Source organism: Euprymna scolopes, chromosome 32 (assembly GCF_053919585.1).
Source record: "Euprymna scolopes isolate OS-2025 chromosome 32, ASM5391958v1, whole genome shotgun sequence".
NCBI lineage: Eukaryota > Metazoa > Mollusca > Cephalopoda > Sepiida > Sepiolidae > Euprymna > Euprymna scolopes.
The window spans coordinates 94,797,426-94,823,908 of record NC_136513.1 but is presented as its reverse complement, the minus strand read 5'-3'; the positions used below and the strand labels follow the sequence as shown (position 1 = coordinate 94,823,908).

General features: G+C 34.7%; 1 protein-coding gene across 1 annotated transcript in view; it reads left to right on the top strand.

Annotated features, from left to right (window-relative positions):
• Positions 1 to 583: 583 nt before the first annotated feature.
• The window catches only part of LOC145256125 (1-hydroxy-2-(trimethylamino)ethylphosphonate dioxygenase (glycine-betaine-forming)-like), a 69,304-nt gene continuing 43,404 nt past the window's right edge, over positions 584 to 26,483 (top strand). Inside the window, exon 1 of the mRNA XM_080114709.1 lies at positions 584 to 747. Coding sequence (XP_079970835.1) covers positions 607 to 747 — 141 coding nt within the window. The 5' untranslated portion in view covers positions 584 to 606. The remainder of the gene's footprint in view (positions 748 to 26,483) is intronic.

Sequence of the window (26,483 nt, the reverse complement as noted above, 5' to 3'; positions counted from 1 at the left end):
TTTCAGTATCCTCGAACTGTTAATTTCTCAAATCTTCTGAATAGATACAAAAATTTCTCCCGAACAGTTCAACATCCAATGATCATATATCTAATCCTCATGTAATTCCTTACATCACTTTGAATTTATGTTTATGTTTTTAATTAGCACTTGCAACTGGTGACCCTTCTACTCAATCTTTCATTTATTTCTATTTCTATAGGCATGCCGGTGTATATATCTTTTATGTTCTTCCTTTGTTGCAACATAACCTTTATTCGCAATTTTTATTAAATATTGGCATCGTCCTTGGCATCACTCAAAGACGCTGCCGTCGTCCAAAATGGCTTCTTATTTCAGTCGAATGTGGCCACATACAACAAACTTTACCATGATACGTTTTTCAGGTTGACTTTCTTCCAAAGCAACCAACCTCTTAACAAAAGACGGATTTGCATCGTAATTCTATGACGTGTGTTTAGTTTTTAAATATTACATTTTTCCCTACTTTATGCCAGAAGAACTAAACAGCCAAGAACCAGAATTCTCAATCAAAACTTTAAATATTAAATTTTCCTTTTTTTTTTTTTTTTATCTCAGGCGGTAATCGTAATTAAGCCGTGCGAGATGTCACGTAAATCTGTTGACGAAATCTTCCGGTTGATTGAGAAGCACGGAAAAAGTAATTATATCGGGGAGCCTGTGACGATTGTCGAACACATGATCCAATGTGCAATGATAGCGGAAGAAAATGATCATCCGATGGAGGTCAGTGGAAAAGAAGGAAACACATTTTTTTTTTTTTACTTTTTCCAAATTAAAGAAGACAAAAATATGCATGGTATGCATCATCTGTTATAATAGACATGATGAATGAAAAAAAATATGATTGAGAAAGCACGAAACACTAGTGTCTGTAGGTATAAGAATGATTATCAATAATTATAGTTACACACACACACACACACACACACACACACACACACACACACACACACACACACACACACACACACACAAGTAGTTAATAAAACATGTTAAAAAACACTTTTCTTCGAAACTCCGTGGATTAAGGACTATCCACTTATTTTGTGCTTCCTTTTTTAAAATTAAACATGTTTTTAACTCTTTTTCAAAGTGTTTTTAGCATGTTTTATTAACTATTTGCTCTTATTATAAGCTCTATTTCCTATTTGGTTTTATCGAGCTTTTATATCTGGTTGAGATTACTTTATAAATATTAACTCTTCAATAATTTATAATATACTTTAGTTTTGCCATCTTGGATTATTTTGGTAAATTTAACTTTAATTCTTATTTCATATATATATATATATATATATATATATATATATATATTATTTTCTATACCTACAGACCCTAGTGCTTCATGCTTTCGCAATCATCAGTGCAGGAAGTGATGATTGCCGCTGGTCAAAGGATTCAAACCTGGCTATGAAGCCACCTTTGACTCTATTAGCAAGGAATGTGACCTCTGAGCCACCGTCAACTGCCACAAGAGTCAATGGAAATTTAACATTGGTAGAGCCAAAATACAGGCATAGTGTTATTAAGACAATCTATAGTGATCGCGCGAATAGAAATCACGATCTTGCACAACGCCAGTCGACTGCCTTTTTATTTCCAAGACAACGCTTAACTTTTAAAAACTTACATGGACAAAATAATTATATATATATATATATATATATATATATATATATATATATATATATATATATATATATATACAGTGATGATCATATTTATTGGCACGGTAAAATAAAAGTTAAATTTTGTCTAATAAATTCTAAAAAAGGGATTAAATTAAAGAAAATAACAAAGTATATTATGTATTTTTAACTGGCCTTTCCGATGCAGCAATCGGATTTTAGAAAAAATAAATAACAAAGGAACAACAAACATAATTGCAAAAAACCCTTGTTCAAAATTATTGGCACGATTTATTTAATAATCAATTGTATAGCCTTTGGCCTTGATTACCTTCCTCAGTCGCTTTTCATAGTTTACAACCAAGTTGTTGCACTCTTCAGTAGTAATTTTAGCCCACTCTTCCTGACAATAATCCTCCAATTGAATAAGATTCTTAGGCTTCCTTTGCATTACCCTCAATTTTAATGTTCTCCATAAATTTTCAATTGGATTAAGGTCTGGGCTTTGTGATGGCCACTCCAAAACATTAATATGATTGTCCTCAAGCCATTTCTTAGTCAGTTTAGCCGAATGCTTTGGGTCATTATCTTGCATGAACCACCAACGACGACCAAGTGAGAGCTCTTTAGCAGAGTCTTTCAGGTTTTCATCCAATATTTTAACATAATCTTCCTTTTTTATGCTACCTGTGACCTTAACAAGTCGCCCTGGTCCAGAGGCAGCAAAGGATCCCCAAAACATCAAACTGCCTCCACCGTGCTTCACTGTGGGTATGGTGTTCTTAGGCAGGAAAGCTTCGCCAGATTTTCTGTAAATATAAGACACTTTATTATGGCCAAATAACTCTATTTTCGTTTCGTCAGTCCATAGAACACGTTTCCAGAATGCAACATCTTTATCAATATGACGTTTTGCAAAGGCTAGCCTTGCTTTCAGGTGCATAGGCTTCAATAAGGGAGTCTTTCTCGGACGACATGCTTTTAAACCAGCTCTCTTCAAAACTCTACCAACTGTATGTCGAGATACATTCACTCCAGAGGTGCTCTGTTCATCAACAATCTCCCCAACAGAGATCCTTGGGTTTTGTTTTACTTGTCGAACAATTTTCCGTTCATCTCTTGGGGAAAGAATCCTTTTTCTCCCTCTACCCTCTAAACTCATAACGTGGCCTTGCGATTTGAACTTGTTTATTATGGCTCTAACAGTGGATTTGGGAAGGTTTAGCTTCTTTGAAATCTTATCATAGCCCTCCCCATTGGTATGGCATGCTACAACAAGCTTCCTGACGTCTTCGCTGTGTTCCTTAGTTTTAACCATGGCGATTGAAAATTATAATTTAGTCACTTATAATAGTTTAAATAAATCGCTATCTAAAAATTATCTGAAAAAAAATATTCACTGAATTGGCGTTAAACAAGCATAATATGGCTATAAAAAAGTTCAGAAAGTACGTAAACCGGAAATTGATTGATATTATACTGATACTAAAAGAAAAACAAAGCCGTGCCAATAATTTTGAACAAGGGTTTTTTGCAATTATGTTTGTTGTTCCTTTGTTATTTATTTTTTCTAAAATCCGATTGCTGCATCGGAAAGGCCAGTTAAAAATACATAATATACTTTGTTATTTTCTTTAATTTAATCCCTTTTTTAGAATTTATTAGACAAAATTTAACTTTTATTTTACCGTGCCAATAAATATGATCATCACTGTAAAGGCAGTCGACTGGCGTTGTGCAAGATCGTGATTTCTATTCTCTCTCTCTCTCTCTCTCTCTCTCTCTCTCTCTATATATATATATATATATATATATATATATATATATATATATATAATTATTTTTTTACTATAATAATTAAATACCTACAGACACTAGTGTTTCATCCTTTCGGGATTCTTCAGTGCAGGGTGTCACAATTACTACCAGTCGAACGATTCGAACCCCGCGACACGAGACATCTCTGGCTCGATTAGCGGAGGCCGTATCCATTCGGCTACCATTAATCTTGTGAAATAGCGTTGAATTTTAAACATTTTAAATTAAATGTTCATTACGTCAGACAGACAGTGATCAAGTCGTTATACGACGATCTACGCATAAGAGCTAAATTGACCGACTTTTATTCAACAGAAAGTGCTCAACGATAAGAAACGTATTTCTTAAAGGGGCTGTCATAATTATTTTTTTACTATAATAATTAAATACCTACAGACACTAGTGTTTCATCCTTTCGGGATTCTTCAGTGCAGGGTGTCACAATTACTACCAGTCGAACGATTCGAACCCCGCGACACGAGACATCTCTGGCTCGATTAGCGGAGGCCGTATCCATTCGGCTACCATTAATCTTGTGAAATAGCGTTGAATTTTAAACATTTTAAATTAAATGTTCATTACGTCAGACAGACAGTGATCAAGTCGTTATACGACGATCTACGCATAAGAGCTAAATTGACCGACTTTTATTCAACAGAAAGTGCTCAACGATAAGAAACGTATTTCTTAAAGGGGCTGTCATAATTATTTTTTTACTATAATAATTAAATACCTACAGACACTAGTGTTTCATCCTTTCGGGATTCTTCAGTGCAGGGTGTCACAATTACTACCAGTCGAACGATTCGAACCCCGCGACACGAGACATCTCTGGCTCGATTAGCGGAGGCCGTATCCATTCGGCTACCATTAATCTTGTGAAATAGCGTTGAATTTTAAACATTTTAAATTAAATGTTCATTACGTCAGACAGACAGTGATCAAGTCGTTATACGACGATCTACGCATAAGAGCTAAATTGACCGACTTTTATTCAACAGAAAGTGCTCAACGATAAGAAACGTATTTCTTAAAGGGGCTGTCATAATTATTTTTTTACTATAATAATTAAATACCTACAGACACTAGTGTTTCATCCTTTCGGGATTCTTCAGTGCAGGGTGTCACAATTACTACCAGTCGAACGATTCGAACCCCGCGACACGAGACATCTCTGGCTCGATTAGCGGAGGCCGTATCCATTCGGCTACCATTAATCTTGTGAAATAGCGTTGAATTTTAAACATTTTAAATTAAATGTTCATTACGTCAGACAGACAGTGATCAAGTCGTTATACGACGATCTACGCATAAGAGCTAAATTGACCGACTTTTATTCAACAGAAAGTGCTCAACGATAAGAAACGTATTTCTTAAAGGGGCTGTCATAATTATTTTTTTACTATAATAATTAAATACCTACAGACACTAGTGTTTCATCCTTTCGGGATTCTTCAGTGCAGGGTGTCACAATTACTACCAGTCGAACGATTCGAACCCCGCGACACGAGACATCTCTGGCTCGATTAGCGGAGGCCGTATCCATTCGGCTACCATTAATCTTGTGAAATAGCGTTGAATTTTAAACATTTTAAATTAAATGTTCATTACGTCAGACAGACAGTGATCAAGTCGTTATACGACGATCTACGCATATATAATTATATTTAAAAATAATATATATACCGTTCTCCATGTGGAGGTACCGAATTGGTTAAAGGCAAAATTATTCCCAACTCGCATTTATGTAAAAATGCACTTTCGTAAATAATTGAATTCATTCAAGACGTATCGCAAAAACAAATAACACACACACACACACACACACACACACACACACACACACACACACACACACACACACACACACACACACACACAGAACAACAATAAAAATAATAACAACAATACTAATAACATTAATAACAGCAACAATAATGACAATAACAACAACAATAAAAACAATAAGAAAAATATCGATAACAGCAACAACAATGACAACAACAATAAAAATAATAACAATAACGAGAATAACCGCATTAATAATGACAATAATAACAATTAGAGCAGCAACAGTAGCAACAAAAATAATAACAACAAAAATAATAACAACAAAAATAATAACAACAAAAATAACAACAATAATAATGACAACAACAATAATAACAATAATATAACAATAATGACAATAACAATAACAGCAACAATAATGCACTGCAATAACAACAACAATAATGCCAATAATAACAGCAACAATAATGCCAATAATAACAGCAATAATAATTCCAACAACAATAACAACAATAATAATGACAATTTTAACGATTACAGCAGCAGGAATAATAACAACAGTAATGACAATAATATAACAATAATGACAATAACAGCAATAATAATGCCAACAATAATAACAACAAAAACAGCAACAATGATGATATTACTAACAATTAAAGCAGCAACAATAACAACGACAACAACAACAACAACAACAACAAGTAACAACAATAATATAGTAATAATGACAACAATAACAACAATAACATCAACAATAATGACAACAACAAACACAATGACAACAACGATAACAACAATAACACCGATGAAGTTGTATTAATCATTGTTTAATCCACGGATTACACAAATATGGCAGGCAAATTGTTTTGCCCAAGGTGAAACGTTTTAGTCATTAACAGTTCAGAAGTAACTAATAACCGCCTAAGCAAAAGTAAAACGATTTTGTCAACACTTATCAAGGCCAAACGCCACTCAAGGACAAGCATTGATCAGATGGAACGATTGTCCAAATATGAGTAACACTATGGGAGTACTAAAATTAAGAAAGTGGAAAGCGGATGTTGGGTTTACTTTTGACAGCATCGTAACTCTCGCTCCCTATATTTTGTCCTTTAGTCCTCACATTCCGTGAGTGATGTTTCTGACAAAGAGGAAAGAATTGCTGTTTTCTAAGCAGGAATCTATTCACATAACACTTATCGGCTAGTTGGTGACCTTGAAGTAGTATGTCTTTTAGCTCCTTACATCAATTGGTTTTATACCTTGTCTAGAGCGATTTCCAATAAAAAAAATAATGCAATAAAATAAGTTTCTGAAGTTTCTTAGAGATGAGGATTGATAATTTGGATTATTTGGACTTCTATTCTCATCTCGAATATTATTCTCACAACGTTTCGGCCGATGTAACCTCAGGTGTGTCTTGTGAACTCATATGAATAAAATGCTAATGGCCAGTTTTAAGTGATAGTGTTCTGTAGATCAAAGGTTCAATCCTCAGTACAGGCGATACTGAAAATGTAATTACCAATTAATTGAGACTTTTACCTGGTTATAGATGACGGAATGAGAACAAGCTACCCCTATAGATTGAATAAAGGATTCAGTTAGATACTCTGCATAGATTCCTAGTTTAACAAGATGCATCTTAAAAAGGTCAGAGGTTATAGTGACTGAAGCGTTTTAAGAATCCCCCCCACTTCCAAGAAAAAAAAAAAAACAGTAGCAATGAGCAATATTTGATCAATCATGGTAGTAGTTTATGACAAGTATTTGTTGATATTGGATTTTTTATGGAAATCGCTCCAGCCAAGATATGAAGCCACTTGATGTAAGAAGTAAAAAAAAAAAAATTATACTTCAAGGTCAAAACTTTGTCAACAATAAGTATTACATGGATTCAATACTAACCTAGAAAATGGCAATTTTTCCCTGTGAAGACTAAAGGAAAAAATAAGGGAAGCAAGGGTCATGCACTGCTGAAATTAAAACCAAACATCCACTTTCTACTCTCCTTGCTGGTGCTACCAGATCAGGCTGTCTGAAGATATTGGCTTCCTGAGACGAAATGCAGCTAACATTGATGCTTTTTGTTTTTCTACTTCTTTTTGCAAAACTTAATCATGTTCTGCAAAACCAAAAACAAAAACAATAACCCGCCTTTTCCCCCTTTTCTTTCCTCCCATTTCCCCTTTCTCTTTCTACCCCCCCCACTTCCTGACTAGTTTCCTAACTTAAAATGTACCAAGCATTAATAATGTAACCCTTTTCCCTCTCCCATTGCAAAACTTATTCATGTTCTGCAGTGCAGGGAACAAAAACGATAAAATCCACTACAAAACAACCAAACCAAACACTACAAACTAGCGATTGAAGATACAAAGAGCTTGAAGAATAAAAACCTTCTACAAAATAACTGCATCAACATGAATACTATTTCAAAATAACTGGATTCGGCATTAAATAACTCGAAAAGGGTTGCTATGCCATAAAACAGCCAAACTAAACTCTACTCGCCTTGAAGGCAACTATACTATAATCAGCTGGGAAGCAGTCCTGCAGTATTGTGTTTCATAGACAGAAACCCCTTACAAAGAAATTCTATGCATGGAAATTCTGCCTAATGCGTGAAGGGAGAAAGAAAAAACGAGTTCTTTCTATAAATGTTTTACAAGGAGGAACTGGGATTAGAGCTCAGTCGTGCACCTATCATAAACATATCGATACAGTAGAGAGGAACTAGCAATGTCTCTTCTGTGAGAAACGAGCTGAAGAGAAGAAATCATCTACTACACGATTTTAAAGTCAATTTTATACTCTGTCAAAGAATCCACTGAGTGGTACCTATCCTAACCCAGATGTGAATCTCTCGTTAGAACTTGTGTGTGTGTTTCGCCATGGTCAAACTACTACCTCTTACAACATTCAAGGGCGATCACTCCCTTGTCAGTCCAAGGGAAGTAACTCTATTTTTTTAGGCTGATCCTAACGTCTTCCTGTTTAAGTATTTAGCTGTAGCAAGCACACTTAGGATTAACTTGGAAGTGCTTCACTCAAATGCGACTGTACTTTGGCCATGTCCTGTAGAGTCTTTCGTCATCCTCATTTACATTTGTTCGCATAGGTGATGGAGATGGTAGTTCGAATATGTCCATTAACAGGTTGAATGAAATGGTTGGCATGTTGTCAACTAGGTTGCCTCCAGTGTATCTGATACATATTTGGTTTTGTGCCCAGAATTTACTCACAACTTGAACATCATAGAAAAATTGTCTCTTTTTTTGCAAATCATGCCAGGTACCAGGTTCGCCTGGCTGGATCTGTAGTTCCAAACAAACACTGGTGTGCGAAATGCAAATGATTTTTGTTAGGGTTTGCTTGTTGCCTTTGTCGCCAGGGCTGTAAAGCTTCCAGTGTGGTACAAAGTTTTCATCCCATTCTTCACTGACCCATTTGGCATTGTTTGATACAAAAGTATGTGGGATCTCATTTGTTGTCCCCTCCCTCCTTGCTTTGAGTAGTGCCCATTTAACAACAAACTTTTAGGCTTGTCCATTAGATTGAGGATAATAGGGCAGTGACCAAACGTGTGTTATGCGCAACGATTTCCAGAATTGCTGGAATGACTCTAACATAAATTGTGATCCGTTGTCTGAGACTAAAGTCTTAGGCAAGCCATATGAGAATGATTATCATAGATTAGGTATCAGTCTTTTGTATCAAAAACTTTTCTGGCCATTTGGAATAGATATCCATAACCACAAGAAAACTAAACCTAAACGGACTGGCAAACATGGATTCCATGAACAAAGTTTCTTTCTTAGAACTGCATGCCTGTGAAACTCTGTTCCGTTTTCCTGCTTTCCAACTGAAAATGAATATGGTCGTCTTCAAGACCAATGTGAACAAATTTTTGATGAGCCATTCCTCTTAATTTATCCAATTTACCAAATTTTCACTGATAATGATTTCTACAATATTTTCCCATTGACTATCCTTATCCTTGAGTGGCATCTGGGCCTTGATAAATGGTGGCCTCTTTGTAAAAACGGAAAAAAGAATATGTTTTAGTTACAACATCTTTGAATCTGAAAAAACAATCAAAGAAGACAAACTAAACCAAAACACAATTGCAACTACTCTTGTGACTTTCCGGATTTTTTGTAATCATTCCTTTTATTTTTTCTTTAATTGATGGGTTCAAATTCTTCTGATGAGTCAGGGCAGAATACGTTCATAAATTGACATAATAATTACGTGAATGATTCTGCGTTACAAAATAAGTGCTGTCAAGAATTTAACATTTAAAATGCTGAAAAAAATAAACGGTAAGATAGACAACATCTTGAAATTTGGAATATAGACTTTTTGTCATATATATATATATATATATATATATATATATATATATATATATGATGAGCTGTGAAACAGCAAAACAGTACTGTATGTAGATGACTATATATATATATATATATATATATATATATATATATAGTCATCCATATATATATATATATATATATATATATATATATATATATATATATATATGGATATATATATAGTCATCCATATATATATATATATATACATATATATATATATACATATATATATATGGATGACTATATACATATATATATATACATATATATACATGGATGACTATATATATATATATATATATATATATACATATATATATATATGGATGACTATATATATATATATATATATATATATATATATATATATATACAAGAATAAAAAAGCATTGGAAATGCAAAAGGATATAGGGATGTTATGCCAAAAAGTATACAAACAAGATAGCTATGAATGGCTAGGCACATGGAAATAGAATTGCATCCAAAGTATAGCGCTATAGCTTTTCTCCAATCTTCATTCCGTGCCATCATTACGGTTGTAAAAAGCTATAGGGCTATACTTTGGATGCAATTCTATTTCCATGTGCCTAGCCATTCATAGCTATTTTGTTTGTATACTTTTTGGCATACCATCCCTATATCCTTTTGCATTTCCAATGCTTTTTTATTCTTGTTAATTAGTATTTTTACTTACATATTTTTTTCTGGTTCTTTGTTATAAAGAGCACGTGAGGCAGCCTTCTTTTTTTCTGGTTCTTTGTTATAAAGAGCACGTGAGGCAGCTTTTTTCTCCTCAGAATCCCTGTTATACCGTGCTTTTGAGTCAGCACGTGAGGCAGCCTTCTTTTTTTCTGGTTCTTTGTTATAAAGAGCACGTGAGGCAGCTTTTTCTCCTCAGAATCCCTGTTATACCGTGCTTTTGAGTCAGCACGTGAGGCAGCCTTCTTTTTTTTCTGGTTCTTTGTTATAAAGAGCACGTGAGGCAGTTTTTTCCCGTCGGGATCCCTGTTATACCGTGCTTTTGAGTCAGCACGTGAGGCAGCCTTCTTTTTTTCTGGTTCTTTGTTATAAAGAGCACGTGAGGCAGCTTTTTCTCCTCAGAATCCCTGTTATACCGTGCTTTTGAGTCAGCACGTGAGGCAGCCTTCTTTTTGTCTGGTTCTTTGTTATAAAGAGCACGTGAGGCAGTTTTTTCCCGTCGGGATCCCTGTTATACCGTGCTTTTGAGTCAGCACGTGAGGCAGCCTTCTTTGCCTCAGGATTTGCATGATACTTAATTTTTATTATTTCAGCATTTTTCTGATAGTATTCTTTTTGCTCAGATAATACCTTGACTTTGTTTTTTTCATAGTCTATATTTCTCTGAGCTTTTTTACTACGTGCTGACTTTGGCATTTTTTATTAAATGTAAACATATAACACTTATGTGTATCTTACTATAATATCACTTATCTTATAGCAAGACAACTCTCGTAGAATTGAGATACTGCCCCGTCACCAATAGTTAAAGTGTGGAACGGTATATACACCAATAGTGTAGTTGTTATCTTTATATGAAGTCCTAATCAGTGACAGTGTGAGGTTACTTGGTTAATTTATTGTAGTTTATTTTAGAAAACTTACTTGTTTTTATTAGTAGATTGTGTATAGTAGCCACAATATCTAGTTATTTTTGTGGCTAGGGCTTGGATTTTGATTCTTTTTGGTCAGCTTCTAGTGAGTTCTTAGAAGATGACTTTCTTGCAGTTTCTTTTGCGGTTAATTTAACTTATTTCCTTTGGCGTTTGGTGAGTTCTTAGAAGAACTGGTCTGATCTACTTTTCTTAGTGAGCGAAGAGATTCAGCTGCATTTAACAATGGTTGCTATAGTGTATTTTTGCGCATGCGTGAGAATTTCAAGTTTCCTCCTTATTTTTCAATAGTTTGACAGTAGGCATGTGTCTTTCTGCCAAGAGCGACAGACGTCAGTGTTAGCCGTGATCGTCTAGAGGTTAGGATCCCACGTTGTGGCCATGCTAACCTAGGTTCGAATCCTGGTCACAGCATTGACATTTTGTACATATTTTACAGTCCAAAATCTGAAGAATTATTTGTTTTTATAACATTGTTTTTTGACGTCGTACTTGCTGATAGGTTACTCTTATAACAATTTTGATCAACTGAGATAAAGATTTCGTGATTTCATTAACGCTGGTGGGTTACTGTTTAAAGAAAAAACCTTAACGTTCACCTCAAATATTCAGCGTCCAAGAAATATAGGCCACTGGCAAACTGGAACGTCTGTGAGCATCCGGTGTATTATTTGGAGCTGTCATTAGACAAATATGGCAGGCAAATTGTTTTGCCCAAGGTGAAACGTTTTAATCATTAACAGTTCAGAAGTAACTAATAACCGCCTAAGCAAAAGTAAAACGATTTTGTCAACACTTATCAAGGCCAAACGCCACTCAAGGATAAGCATTGATCAGATGGAACGATTGTCCAAATATGAGTAACACTATGGGAGTACTAAAATTAAGAAAGTGGAAAGCAGATGTTGGGTTTACTTTTGACAGCATCGTAACTCTCGCTCCTTTTATTTTGTCCTTTAGTCCTCACATTCCGTGAGTGATGTTTCTGACAAAGAGGGAAGAATTGCTGTTTTCTAAGCAGGAATCTATTCACATAACACTTATCGGCTAGTTGGTGACCTTGAAGTAGTATGTCTTTTAGCTTCTTACATCAATTGGTTTCATACCTTGTCTAGAGCGATTTCCAATAAAAAAATAATGCAATAAAATAAGTTTCTGAAGTTTCTTGGAGATGAGGATTGATAATTTGGATTATTTGGACTTCTATTCTCATCTCGAATATTATTCTCACAACGTTTCGGCCGATGTAACCTCCAATCTTCTCAGGTGTGTCTTGTGAACTCATATGAATAAAATGCTAATGGCCAGTTTTAAGTGATAGTGTTCTGTAGATCAAAGGTTCAATCCTCAGTACAGGCGATACTGAAAATGTAATTACCAATTAATTGAGACTTTTACCTGGTTATAGATGACGGAATGAGAACAAGCTACCCCTATAGATTAAATAAAGGATTCAGTTAGATACTCTGCATAGATTCCTAGTTTAACAAGATGCAGCTTAAAAAGGTCAGAGGTTATAGTGACTGAAGCGTTTTAAGAATCCCCCCCACTTCCAAGAAAAAAAAAAAACAGTAGCAATGAGCAATATTTGATCAATCACGGTAGTAGTTTATGACAAGTATTTGTTGATATTGGATTTTTTATGGAAATCGCTCCAGCCAAGATATGAAGCCACTTGATGTAAGAAGTAAAAAAAAAAAAATTATACTTCAAGGTCAAAACTTTGTCAACGATAAGTATTACATGGATTCAATACTAACCTAGAAAATGGCAATTTTTCCCTGTGAAGACTAAAGGAAAAAATAAGGGAAGCAAGGGTCATGCACTGCTGAAATTAAAACCAAACATCCAGGCTGTCTGAAGATATTGGCTTCCTGAGACGAAATGCAGCTAACATTGATGCTTTTTGTTTTTCTACTTCCTTTTGCAAAACTTAATCATGTTCTGCAAAACCAAAACCAAAAACAATAACCCACCTTTCCCCCCTTTTCTTTCCTCCCATTTCCCCTTTCTCTTTCTACCCCCCCCCCCACTTCCTGACTAGTTTCCTAACTTAAAATGTACCAAGCATTAATAATGTAACCCTTTTCCCTCTCCCATTGCAAAACTTATTCATGTTCTGCAGTGCAGGGAACAAAAACGATAAAATCCACTAGAAAACAACCAAACCAAACACTACAAACTAGCGATTGAAGATACAAAGAGCTTGAAGAATAAAAACCTTCTACAAAATAACTGCATCAACATGAATACTATTTCAAAATAACTGGATTCGGCATTAAATAACTCGAAAAGGGTTGCTATGCCATAAAACAGCCAAACTAAACTCTACTCGCCTTGAAGGCAACTATACTATAATCAGCTGGGAAGCAGTCCTGCAGTATTGTGTTTCATAGACAGAAACCCCTTACAAAGAAATTCTATGCATGGAAATTCTGCCTAATGCGTGAAGGGAGAAAGAAAAAACGAGTTCTTTCTATAAATGTTTTACAAGGAGGAACTGGGATTAGAGCTCAGTCGTGCACCTATCATAAACATATCGATACAGTAGAGAGGAACTAGCAATGTCTCTTCTGTGAGAAACGAGCTGAAGAGAAGAAATCATCTACTACACGATTTTAAAGTCAATTTTATACTCTGTCAAAGAATCCACTGAGTGGTACCTATCCTAACCCAGATGTGAATCTCTCGTTAGAACTTGTGTGTGTGTTTCGCCATGGTCAAACTACTACCTCTTACAACATTCAAGGGCGATCACTCCCTTGTCAGTCCAAGGGAAGTAACTCTATTTTTTTAGGCTGATCCTAACGTCTTCCTGTTTAAGTATTTAGCTGTAGCAAGCACACTTAGGATTAACTTGGAAGTGCTTCACTCAAATGCGACTGTACTTTGGCCATGTCCTGTAGAGTCTTTCGTCATCCTCATTTACATTTGTTCGCATAGGTGATGGAGATGGTAGTTCGAATATGTCCATTAACAGGTTGAATGAAATGGTTGGCATGTTGTCAACTAGGTTGCCTCCAGTGTATCTGATACATATTTGGTTTTGTGCCCAGAATTTACTCACAACTTGAACATCATAGAAAAATTGTCTCTTTTTTTGCAAATCATGCCAGGTACCAGGTTCGCCTGGCTGGATCTGTAGTTCCAAACAAACACTGGTGTGCGAAATGCAAATGATTTTTGTTAGGGTTTGCTTGTTGCCTTTGTCGCCAGGGCTGTAAAGCTTCCAGTGTGGTACAAAGTTTTCATCCCATTCTTCACTGACCCATTTGGCATTGTTTGATACAAAAGTATGTGGGATCTCATTTGTTGTCCCCTCCCTCCTTGCTTTGAGTAGTGCCCATTTAACAACAAACTTTTAGGCTTGTCCATTAGATTGAGGATAATAGGGCAGTGACCAAACGTGTGTTATGCGCAACGATTTCCAGAATTGCTGGAATGACTCTAACATAAATTGTGATCCGTTGTCTGAGACTAAAGTCTTAGGCAAGCCATATGAGAATGATTATCATAGATTAGGTATCAGTCTTTTGTATCAAAAACTTTTCTGGCCATTTGGAATAGATATCCATAACCACAAGAAAACTAAACCTAAACGGACTGGCAAACATGGATTCCATGAACAAAGTTTCTTTCTTAGAACTGCATGCCTGTGAAACTCTGTTCCGTTTTCCTGCTTTCCAACTGAAAATGAATATGGTCGTCTTCAAGACCAATGTGAACAAATTTTTGATGAGCCATTCCCCTTAATTTATCCAATTTACCAAATTTTCACTGATAATGATTTCTACAATATTTTCCCATTGACTATCCTTATCCTTGAGTGGCATCTGGGCCTTGATAAATGGTGGCCTCTTTGTAAAAACGGAAAAAAGAATATGTTTTAGTTACAACATCTTTGAATCTGAAAAAACAATCAAAGAAGACAAACTAAACCAAAACACAATTGCAACTACTCTTGTGACTTTCCGGATTTTTTGTAATCATTCCTTTTATTTTTTCTTTAATTGATGGGTTCAAATTCTTCTGATGAGTCAGGGCAGAATACGTTCATAAATTGACATAATAATTACGTGAATGATTCTGCGTTACAAAATAAGTGCTGTCAAGAATTTAACATTTAAAATGCTGAAAAAAATAAACGGTAAGATAGACAACATCTTGAAATTTGGAATATAGACTTTTTGTCATATATATATATATATATATATATATATATATATATATATATATATGATGAGCTGTGAAACAGCAAAACAGTACTGTATGTAGATGACTATATATATATATATATATATATATATATATATAGTCATCCATATATATATATATATATATATATATATATATATATATATATATATATATGGATATATATATAGTCATCCATATATATATATATATATACATATATATATATATACATATATATATATGGATGACTATATACATATATATATATACATATATATACATGGATGACTATATATATATATATATATATATATATATATACATATATATATATATGGATGACTATATATATATATATATATATATATATATATATATATATATACAAGAATAAAAAAGCATTGGAAATGCAAAAGGATATAGGGATGTTATGCCAAAAAGTATACAAACAAGATAGCTATGAATGGCTAGGCACATGGAAATAGAATTGCATCCAAAGTATAGCGCTATAGCTTTTCTCCAATCTTCATTCCGTGCCATCATTACGGTTGTAAAAAGCTATAGGGCTATACTTTGGATGCAATTCTATTTCCATGTGCCTAGCCATTCATAGCTATTTTGTTTGTATACTTTTTGGCATACCATCCCTATATCCTTTTGCATTTCCAATGCTTTTTTATTCTTGTTAATTAGTATTTTTACTTACATATTTTTTTCTGGTTCTTTGTTATAAAGAGCACGTGAGGCAGCCTTCTTTTTTTCTGGTTCTTTGTTATAAAGAGCACGTGAGGCAGCTTTTTTCTCCTCAGAATCCCTGTTATACCGTGCTTTTGAGTCAGCACGTGAGGCAGCCTTCTTTTTTTCTGGTTCTTTGTTATAAAGAGCACGTGAGGCAGCTTTTTCTCCTCAGAATCCCTGTTATACCGTGCTTTTGAGTCAGCACGTGAGGCAGCCTTCTTTTTTTCTGGTTCTTTGTTATAAAGAGCACGTGAGGCAGTTTTTTCCCGTCGGGATCCCTGTTATACCGTGCTTTTGAGTCAGCACGTGAGGCAGCCTTCTTTTTTTCTGGTTCTTTGTTATAAAGAGCACGTGAGGCAGCTTTTTCTCCTCAGAATCCCTGTTATACCGTGCTTTTGAGTCAGCACGTGAGGCAGCCTTCTTTTTGTCTGGTTCTTTGTTATAAAGAGCACGTGAGGCAGTTTTTTCCCGTCGGGATCCCTGTTATACCGTGCTTTTGAGTCAGCACGTGAGGCAGCCTTCTTTGCCTCAGGATTTGCATGATACTTAATTTTTATTATTTCAGCATTTTTCTGATAGTATTCTTTTTGCTCAGATAATACCTTGACTTTGTTTTTTTCATAGTCTATATTTCTCTGAGCTTTTTTACTACGTGCTGACTTTGGCATTTTTTATTAAATGTAAACATATAACACTTATGTGTATCTTACTATAATATCACTTATCTTATAGCAAGACAACTCTCGTAGAATTGAGATACTGCCCCGTCACCAATAGTTAAAGTGTGGAACGGTATATACACCAATAGTGTAGTTGTTATCTTTATATGAAGTCCTAATCAGTGACAGTGTGAGGTTACTTGGTTAATTTATTGTAGTTTATTTTAGAAAACTTACTTGTTTTTATTAGTAGATTGTGTATAGTAGCCACAATATCTAGTTATTTTTGTGGCTAGGGCTTGGATTTTGATTCTTTTTGGTCAGCTTCTAGTGAGTTCTTAGAAGATGACTTTCTTGCAGTTTCTTTTGCGGTTAATTTAACTTATTTCCTTTGGCGTTTGGTGAGTTCTTAGAAGAACTGGTCTGATCTACTTTTCTTAGTGAGCGAAGAGATTCAGCTGCATTTAACAATGGTTGCTATAGTGTATTTTTGCGCATGCGTGAGAATTTCAAGTTTCCTCCTTATTTTTCAATAGTTTGACAGTAGGCATGTGTCTTTCTGCCAAGAGCGACAGACGTCAGTGTTAGCCGTGATCGTCTAGAGGTTAGGATCCCACGTTGTGGCCATGCTAACCTAGGTTCGAATCCTGGTCACAGCATTGACATTTTGTACATATTTTACAGTCCAAAATCTGAAGAATTATTTGTTTTTATAACATTGTTTTTTGACGTCGTACTTGCTGATAGGTTACTCTTATAACAATTTTGATCAACTGAGATAAAGATTTCGTGATTTCATTAACGCTGGTGGGTTACTGTTTAAAGAAAAAACCTTAACGTTCACCTCAAATATTCAGCGTCCAAGAAATATAGGCCACTGGCAAACTGGAACGTCTGTGAGCATCCGGTGTATTATTTGGAGCTGTCATTAGACAAATATGGCAGGCAAATTGTTTTGCCCAAGGTGAAACGTTTTAATCATTAACAGTTCAGAAGTAACTAATAACCGCCTAAGCAAAAGTAAAACGATTTTGTCAACACTTATCAAGGCCAAACGCCACTCAAGGATAAGCATTGATCAGATGGAACGATTGTCCAAATATGAGTAACACTATGGGAGTACTAAAATTAAGAAAGTGGAAAGCAGATGTTGGGTTTACTTTTGACAGCATCGTAACTCTCGCTCCTTTTATTTTGTCCTTTAGTCCTCACATTCCGTGAGTGATGTTTCTGACAAAGAGGGAAGAATTGCTGTTTTCTAAGCAGGAATCTATTCACATAACACTTATCGGCTAGTTGGTGACCTTGAAGTAGTATGTCTTTTAGCTTCTTACATCAATTGGTTTCATACCTTGTCTAGAGCGATTTCCAATAAAAAAATAATGCAATAAAATAAGTTTCTGAAGTTTCTTGGAGATGAGGATTGATAATTTGGATTATTTGGACTTCTATTCTCATCTCGAATATTATTCTCACAACGTTTCGGCCGATGTAACCTCCAATCTTCTCAGGTGTGTCTTGTGAACTCATATGAATAAAATGCTAATGGCCAGTTTTAAGTGATAGTGTTCTGTAGATCAAAGGTTCAATCCTCAGTACAGGCGATACTGAAAATGTAATTACCAATTAATTGAGACTTTTACCTGGTTATAGATGACGGAATGAGAACAAGCTACCCCTATAGATTAAATAAAGGATTCAGTTAGATACTCTGCATAGATTCCTAGTTTAACAAGATGCAGCTTAAAAAGGTCAGAGGTTATAGTGACTGAAGCGTTTTAAGAATCCCCCCCACTTCCAAGAAAAAAAAAAAACAGTAGCAATGAGCAATATTTGATCAATCACGGTAGTAGTTTATGACAAGTATTTGTTGATATTGGATTTTTTATGGAAATCGCTCCAGCCAAGATATGAAGCCACTTGATGTAAGAAGTAAAAAAAAAAAAATTATACTTCAAGGTCAAAACTTTGTCAACGATAAGTATTACATGGATTCAATACTAACCTAGAAAATGGCAATTTTTCCCTGTGAAGACTAAAGGAAAAAATAAGGGAAGCAAGGGTCATGCACTGCTGAAATTAAAACCAAACATCCAGGCTGTCTGAAGATATTGGCTTCCTGAGACGAAATGCAGCTAACATTGATGCTTTTTGTTTTTCTACTTCCTTTTGCAAAACTTAATCATGTTCTGCAAAACCAAAACCAAAAACAATAACCCACCTTTCCCCCCTTTTCTTTCCTCCCATTTCCCCTTTCTCTTTCTACCCCCCCCACTTCCTGACTAGTTTCCTAACTTAAAATGTACCAAGCATTAATAATGTAACCCTTTTCCCTCTCCCATTGCAAAACTTATTCATGTTCTGCAGTGCAGGGAACAAAAACGATAAAATCCACTAGAAAACAACCAAACCAAACACTACAAACTAGCGATTGAAGATACAAAGAGCTTGAAGAATAAAAACCTTCTACAAAATAACTGCATCAACATGAATACTATTTCAAAATAACTGGATTCGGCATTAAATAACTCGAAAAGGGTTGCTATGCCATAAAACAGCCAAACTAAACTCTACTCGCCTTGAAGGCAACTATACTATAATCAGCTGGGAAGCAGTCCTGCAGTATTGTGTTTCATAGACAGAAACCCCTTACAAAGAAATTCTATGCATGGAAATTCTGCCTAATGCGTGAAGGGAGAAAGAAAAAACGAGTTCTTTCTATAAATGTTTTACAAGGAGGAACTGGGATTAGAGCTCAGTCGTGCACCTATCATAAACATATCGATACAGTAGAGAGGAACTAGCAATGTCTCTTCTGTGAGAAACGAGCTGAAGAGAAGAAATCATCTACTACACGATTTTAAAGTCAATTTTATACTCTGTCAAAGAATCCACTGAGTGGTACCTATCCTAACCCAGATGTGAATCTCTCGTTAGAACTTGTGTGTGTGTTTCGCCATGGTCAAACTACTACCTCCTACAACATTCAAGGGCGATCACTCCCTTGTCAGTCCAAGGGAAGTAACTCTATTTTTTTAGGCTGATCCTAACATCTTCCTGTTTAAGTATTTAGCTGTAGCAAGCACACTTAGGATTAACTTGGAAGCACTTCACTCAAATGCGACTGTACTTTGGCCATGTCCTGTAGAGTCTTTCATCATCCTCATTTACATTTGTTCGCATAGGTGATGGAGATGGCAGTTCGAATATGTCCATTAACAGGTTGAATGAAATGGTTGGCATGTTGTCAACTAGGTTGCCTCCAGTGTATCTGATACATATTTGGTTTTGTGCCCAGAATTTACTCACAACTTGAACATCATAGAAAAATTGTCTCTTTTTTTGCAAATCATGCCAGGTACCAGGTTCGCCTGGCTGGATCTGTAGTTCCAAACAAACACTGGTGTGCGAAATGCAAATGATTTTTGTTAGGGTTTGCTTGTTGCCTTTGTCGCCAGGGCTGTAAAGCTTCCAGTGTGGTACAAAGTTTTCATCCCATGAGTGCCTCTGCTGGTGACAGACCATTCTTCACTGACCCATTTGGCATTGTTTGATACAAAAGTATGTGGGATCTCATTTGTTGTCCCCTCCCTCCTTGCTTTGAGTAGTGCCCATTTAACAACAAACTTTTAGGCTTGTCCATTAGATTGAGGATAATAGGGCAGTGACCAAACGTGTGTTATGCGCAACGATTTCCAGAATTGCTGGAATGACTCTAACATAAATTGTGATCCGTTGTCTGAGACTAAAGTCTTAGGCAAGCCATATGAGAATGATTATCATAGATTAGGTATCAGTCTTTTGTATCAAAAACTTTTCTGGCCATTTGGAATAGATATCCATAACCACAAGAAAACTAAACCTAAACGGACTGGCAAACATGGATTCCATGAACAAAGTTTCTTTCTTAGAACTGCATGCCTGTGAAACTCTGTTCCGTTTTCCTGCTTTCCAACTGAAAATGAATATGGTCGTCTTCAAGACCAATGTGAACAAATTTTTGATGAGCCATTCCCCTTAATTTATCCAATTTACCAAATTTTCACTGATAATGATTTCTACAATATTTTCCCATTGACTATCCTTATCCTTGAGTGGCATTTGGGTCTTGATAAATGGTGGCCGCTTTGTAAAAACGAAAAAAAGAATATGTTTTAGTTACAACATCTTTGAATCTGAAAAAACAATCAAAGAAGACAAACTAAGCCAAAACACAATTGCAACTACTCTTGTGACTTTCCGGATTTTTTGTAATCATGCCCATATTCCTTTTATTTTTTCTTTAATTGATGGGTTCAAATTCTTCTGATGAGTCAGAGCAGAATACGTTCATAAATTGACATAATAATTACGTGAATGATTCTGCGTTACGAAACAGGTGCTGTCAAGAATTTAACATTTAAAATGCTGAAAGAAATAAACGGTAAGATAGACAACATCTTGAAATTTGGAATATAGACTTTTTGTCATATATATATATATATATATATATATATATATATATATGATGAGCTGTGAAACAGCAAAACAGTACTGTATGTAGATGACTATATATATATATATATATATAGTCATCCATATATATATATATATATATGTATATATATATATATATATATATATATATATATATATATATAGTCATCCATATATATATATATATATATATATATATATATATATATATATAGTCATCCATATATATATATATATATATATATATATATATATATATATGGATATATATATAGTCATCCATATATATATATATATATATATATATGGATGACTATATATATATATATATATACAAGAATAAAAAAGAATTGGAAATGCAAAAGGATATAGGGATGGTATGCCAAAAAGTATACAAACAAGATAGCTATGAATGGCTAGGCACATGGAAATAGAATTGCATCTAAAGTATAGCCCTATAGCTTTTCTCCAATCTTCATTCCGTGCCATCATTACGGCTGTAAAAAGCTATAGGGCTATACTTTGGATGCAATTCTATTTCCATGTGCCTAGCCATTCATAGCTATCTTGTTTGTATACTTTTTGGCATACCATCCCTATATCCTTTTGCATTTCCAATGCTTTTTTATTCTTGTTAATTAGTATTTTTACTTACATATTTATAATAGTTTGTGCATGAGGCAGCTTTGTTCCCCTTGGGATCCCTGTTATACCGTGCTTTTGAGTCAGCACGTGAGGCAGCCTTCTTTTTTTCTGGTTCTTTGTTATAAAGAGCACGTGAGGCAGCTTTTTTTCCTTCGGAATCCCTGTTATACCGTGCTTTTGTCCTTCGGAATCCCTGTTATACCGTGCTTTTGAGTCAGCACGTGAGGCAGCCTTCTTTTTTTCTGGTTCTTTTTATAAAGAGCACGTGAGGCAGCTTTTTTCTCCTCGGAATCCCTGTTATACCGTGCTTTTGAGTCAGCACGTGAGGCAGCCTTCTTTTTTTCTGTTTTTTTGTTATAAAGAGCACGTGAGGCAGCCTTCTTTTTTCTGGTTCTTTGTTATAAAGAGCACGTGAGGCAGCTTTTTTCTCCTCAGAATCCCTGTTATACCGTGCTTTTGAGTCAGCACGTGAGGCAGCCTTCTTTTTTTCTGGTTCTTTGTTATAAAGAGCACGTGAGGCAGTTTTTTCCCGTCGGGATACCTGTTATACCGTGCTTTTGAGTCAGCACGTGAGGCAGCCTTCTTTGCCTCATTATTTGCATGATACTTAATTTTTATTATTTCAGCATTTTTCTGATAGTATTCTTTTTGCTCAGATAATACCTTGACTTTGTTTTTTTCATAGTCTATATTTCTCTGAGCTTTTTTACTACGTGCTGACTTTGGCATTTTTTATTAAATGTAAACATATAACACTTATGTGTATCTTAGTATAATATCACTTATCTTATAGCAAGACAACTCTCGTAGAATTGAGATACTGCCCCGTCACCAATAGTTAAAGTGTGGAACGGTATATACACCAATAGTGTAGTTGTTATCTTTATATGAAGTCCTAATCAGTGACAGTGTGAGGTTACTTGGTTAATTTATTGTAGTTTATTTTAGAAAACTTACTTGTTTTTATTAGTAGATTGTGTATAGTAGCCACAATATCTAGTTATTTTTTGTGGCTAGGGCTTGGATTTTGATTCTTTTTGGTCAGCTTCTAGTGAGTTCTTGGAAGATGACTTTCTTGCAGTTTCTTTTGCGGTTAATTTAACTTATTTCCTTTGGCGTTTGGTGAGTTCTTAGAAGAACTGGTCTGATCTACTTTTCTTAGTGAGCGAAGAGATTCAGCTGCATTTAACAATGGTTGCTATAGTGTATTTTTGCGCATGCGTGAGAATTTCAAGTTTCCTCCTTATTTTTCAATAGTTTGACAGTAGTCATGTGTCTTTCTGCCAAGAGCGACAGACGTCAGTGTTAGCCGTGATCGTCTAGAGGTTAGGATCCCACGTTGTGGCCATGCTAACCTAGGTTCGAATCCTGGTCACAGCATTGACATTTTGTACATATTTTACAGTCCAAAATCTGAAGAATTATTTGTTTTTATAACATTGTTTTTTGACGTCGTACTTGCTGATAGGTTACTCTTATAACAATTTTGATCAACTGAGATAAAGATTTCGTGATTTCATTAACGCTGGTGGGTTACTGTTTAAAGAAAAAACCTTAACGTTCACCTCAAATATTCAGCGTCCAAGAAATATAGGCCACTGGCAAACTGGAACGTCTGTGAGCATCCGGTGTATTATTTGGAGCTGTCCCTTTTGAGAGAAGTTCCGTGTTCGAAGTGGTCTGTCTACATTGGGTATATAGTGTTTAAAACTTGTTATTACACGTAATCTTATTTAATTATGGAGTTAGCTAAAAAGCGATGGGTCACTGCACTTCTCCGTGTAAAGAGCAATCGATTGATGCTTGAACTGTTGTCAGAGACCGTTCATACACCGAGATACATCGTCTCAAAAGAAAGAAGAAAGAAGAAGAAGAAAGAAGAACAATTGGCCATTTTTGTACCCCTTTTTTTTTTGCTCTCTTTTGACATTTTAACTGACGTTCTGACACTCGCTGGATTCGTAAGACGCTTCTCTGTAAGAATATGTGCTTTTTGAAACTTATAAGTTGATTTTAGTTGAGATTTGGATAGTTTTGTTTTGTAGGCGTATATAGGCGTGTACGGGCCATCCCTATATAGAGAGTGCTACCGCCTCTCTGATATATATAAAATAAAATAAAAATTACAATTAAATTTACCAAAATGATCCAAGATGGTAAAATTAAAGTATATTATAAATATTAAAGAATTAATATTTATAAAGTTATCTCAGCCAGATGTAAAAGCTCGATAAAACCAAATAGGAGATAGAGCTTATAATACGAGCAAACAGTTAATAAAACCTGTTAAAAACACTTTGAAATGAGTTAAAACATATTTAATCTGAAAAGGAAACGCTAGATAAGTGGATAACGGAGTTTCGAAGAAATGCTTTCCTTCTCATCAGAGGGTAGGAATTAGCAAAATGCGGGATCGGATTTTGCATGCAAAAGTATTTGATGAAACAACAAATAAGTCAAAGATCTTACTTGATAACAAATAAATACTTTTATCTTCTTCTTTCTTCTTTCTTTTGAGACGATGTATCTCGGTGTACGAACGGTCTCTGACAACAGTTCAAGCATCAATCGATTGCTCTTTACACGGAGAAGTGCAGTGACCCATCGCTTTTTAGCTAACTCCATAATTAAATAAGATGCAAAATTCAATCCCGCATTTTGCTTCTGATGAGAAGGAAAGTATTTGTTCGAAATTCCGCGGATTAAGGACTATCCACTTATCTAGTGTTTCCTTTTCAGATTAAATATGTTTTTAACTCATTTCAAAGTGTTTTTTAACATATTTTATTAACTGTTTGCTCATATATATATATATATATATATATATATATATATATATATATATGGCATAATTGCATTGACACACAGGTTCTTGACTAGTACCAGATAGGTGACCATTTGGGAATTCTAGATGCTGTATGTGCTCTCCGCTTATCCCGGCATTTGTTTCCAGTCGAAAAAAAAAAAAAGTAATAACCTATACATTTCAGTGACCTATTTTTTTGCCCTATATTTTTTTTCACGCCTTTTAACATCCTTTTTGTCTGGGTCATTTTGACATTTGCTTTTCTATCTTATATTTAATTCTCTCACCATTTAATTTTTTTTCCTCTTCTTCTTCCCTGATCTTTCTTATTATGTCTCGGCAGTCGTGTGAAAAGCATATCTTATTTTTCTTTTTTAGGACTATCCAATTATCAAGTGTTTCCTTTTCAGATTAAATGTGTTTTTAATTCCTTTTCAAAGTGTTTTTTGACATGTTTTATTAACTGTTTGCTCTTATTATAAGCTCTATCTCCTATTTGGTTTTATCGAGCTTTTACATCTGGTTGAGATTACTTTATAAATATTAATTCTTTAATATTTATAATATACTTTAGTTTTACCATCTTGGATCATTTTGGTAAATTTAATTGTAATTTTTATTTTATATATATATATATATAAATGTGACTTTGAAATATCATGATGATTCATGAGTTTGACAAGATGCACCTGAAGAAGGCCGGAGGTGACATCGACCGAAATGTTGTGAAAATAACACTCAAAATGAAAGCAGTAGTCCAAATAATCCAAATAAATATATATATATATATATATCTTGAATATAAAATAGAATGAATTTTCCCCCATTTTATTGATCCTTATAACTTTCGAACTAAAACTTGCTTATCTGTTCTGGCCATTTAGACCAATCCCTAATGTTTTCCAGAAAATATGTGCTCATTTTGTCCTTTTTCAATTTTTGTAAAACATTTTCTTTTGCTCACCTGCTTCTCTTGACACAGGCAATCACACAGGAGGTCAGAGGTATTTTAACTCTCACACTAACATCTACTCCCACAATAACACATTTCACCGAGTTATTGAATAAGGCTCTAAAAGTTTGTTACATATCACTTATGATCGTGAGAGAGCAAAGAATTACAATAATGCAATGCCGTTTTTTTTTCTTTTTTTTTTTTTCAAGCTATAACTACGATTGTTGTTGATGTCCAGCATTTCATCATCACAAAAAGAACGTCTTTCTTTCTTTCTTTCTCATTTCATTTTAAACTTTAGCAATCGCTACGTTCTTTGTTTTCTTCTTTTTTTATAGCTTTTTAATTGCAACGTTTCTGTACATTTTCTTTTCTTTTTATGTTCTGACTTCTTTTTTTTAAAACAAATCTATGGTGTTTTTAAATGTAGAAATATTAAACCTATTACCTCTACATCACATCAGCGTGATCTCTACACATAATATTACATCCAATATATAATAATAATAATAATAATAATAATAATAATAATAATAATAATAATAATAATAATAATAATAATAAACTGAGAAGAACATGGAAACTCATAGAAACTAAATTATATAGTAGGAACCCAATAACAGGCATCAACACATGGACAGTATCACTAGCAAGGTACTCTGGACCATTCATAGGCTGAACCAAGGAAGGTCTGAAGCATCTCGGCCAAAAGACCAGGAAACTTTTG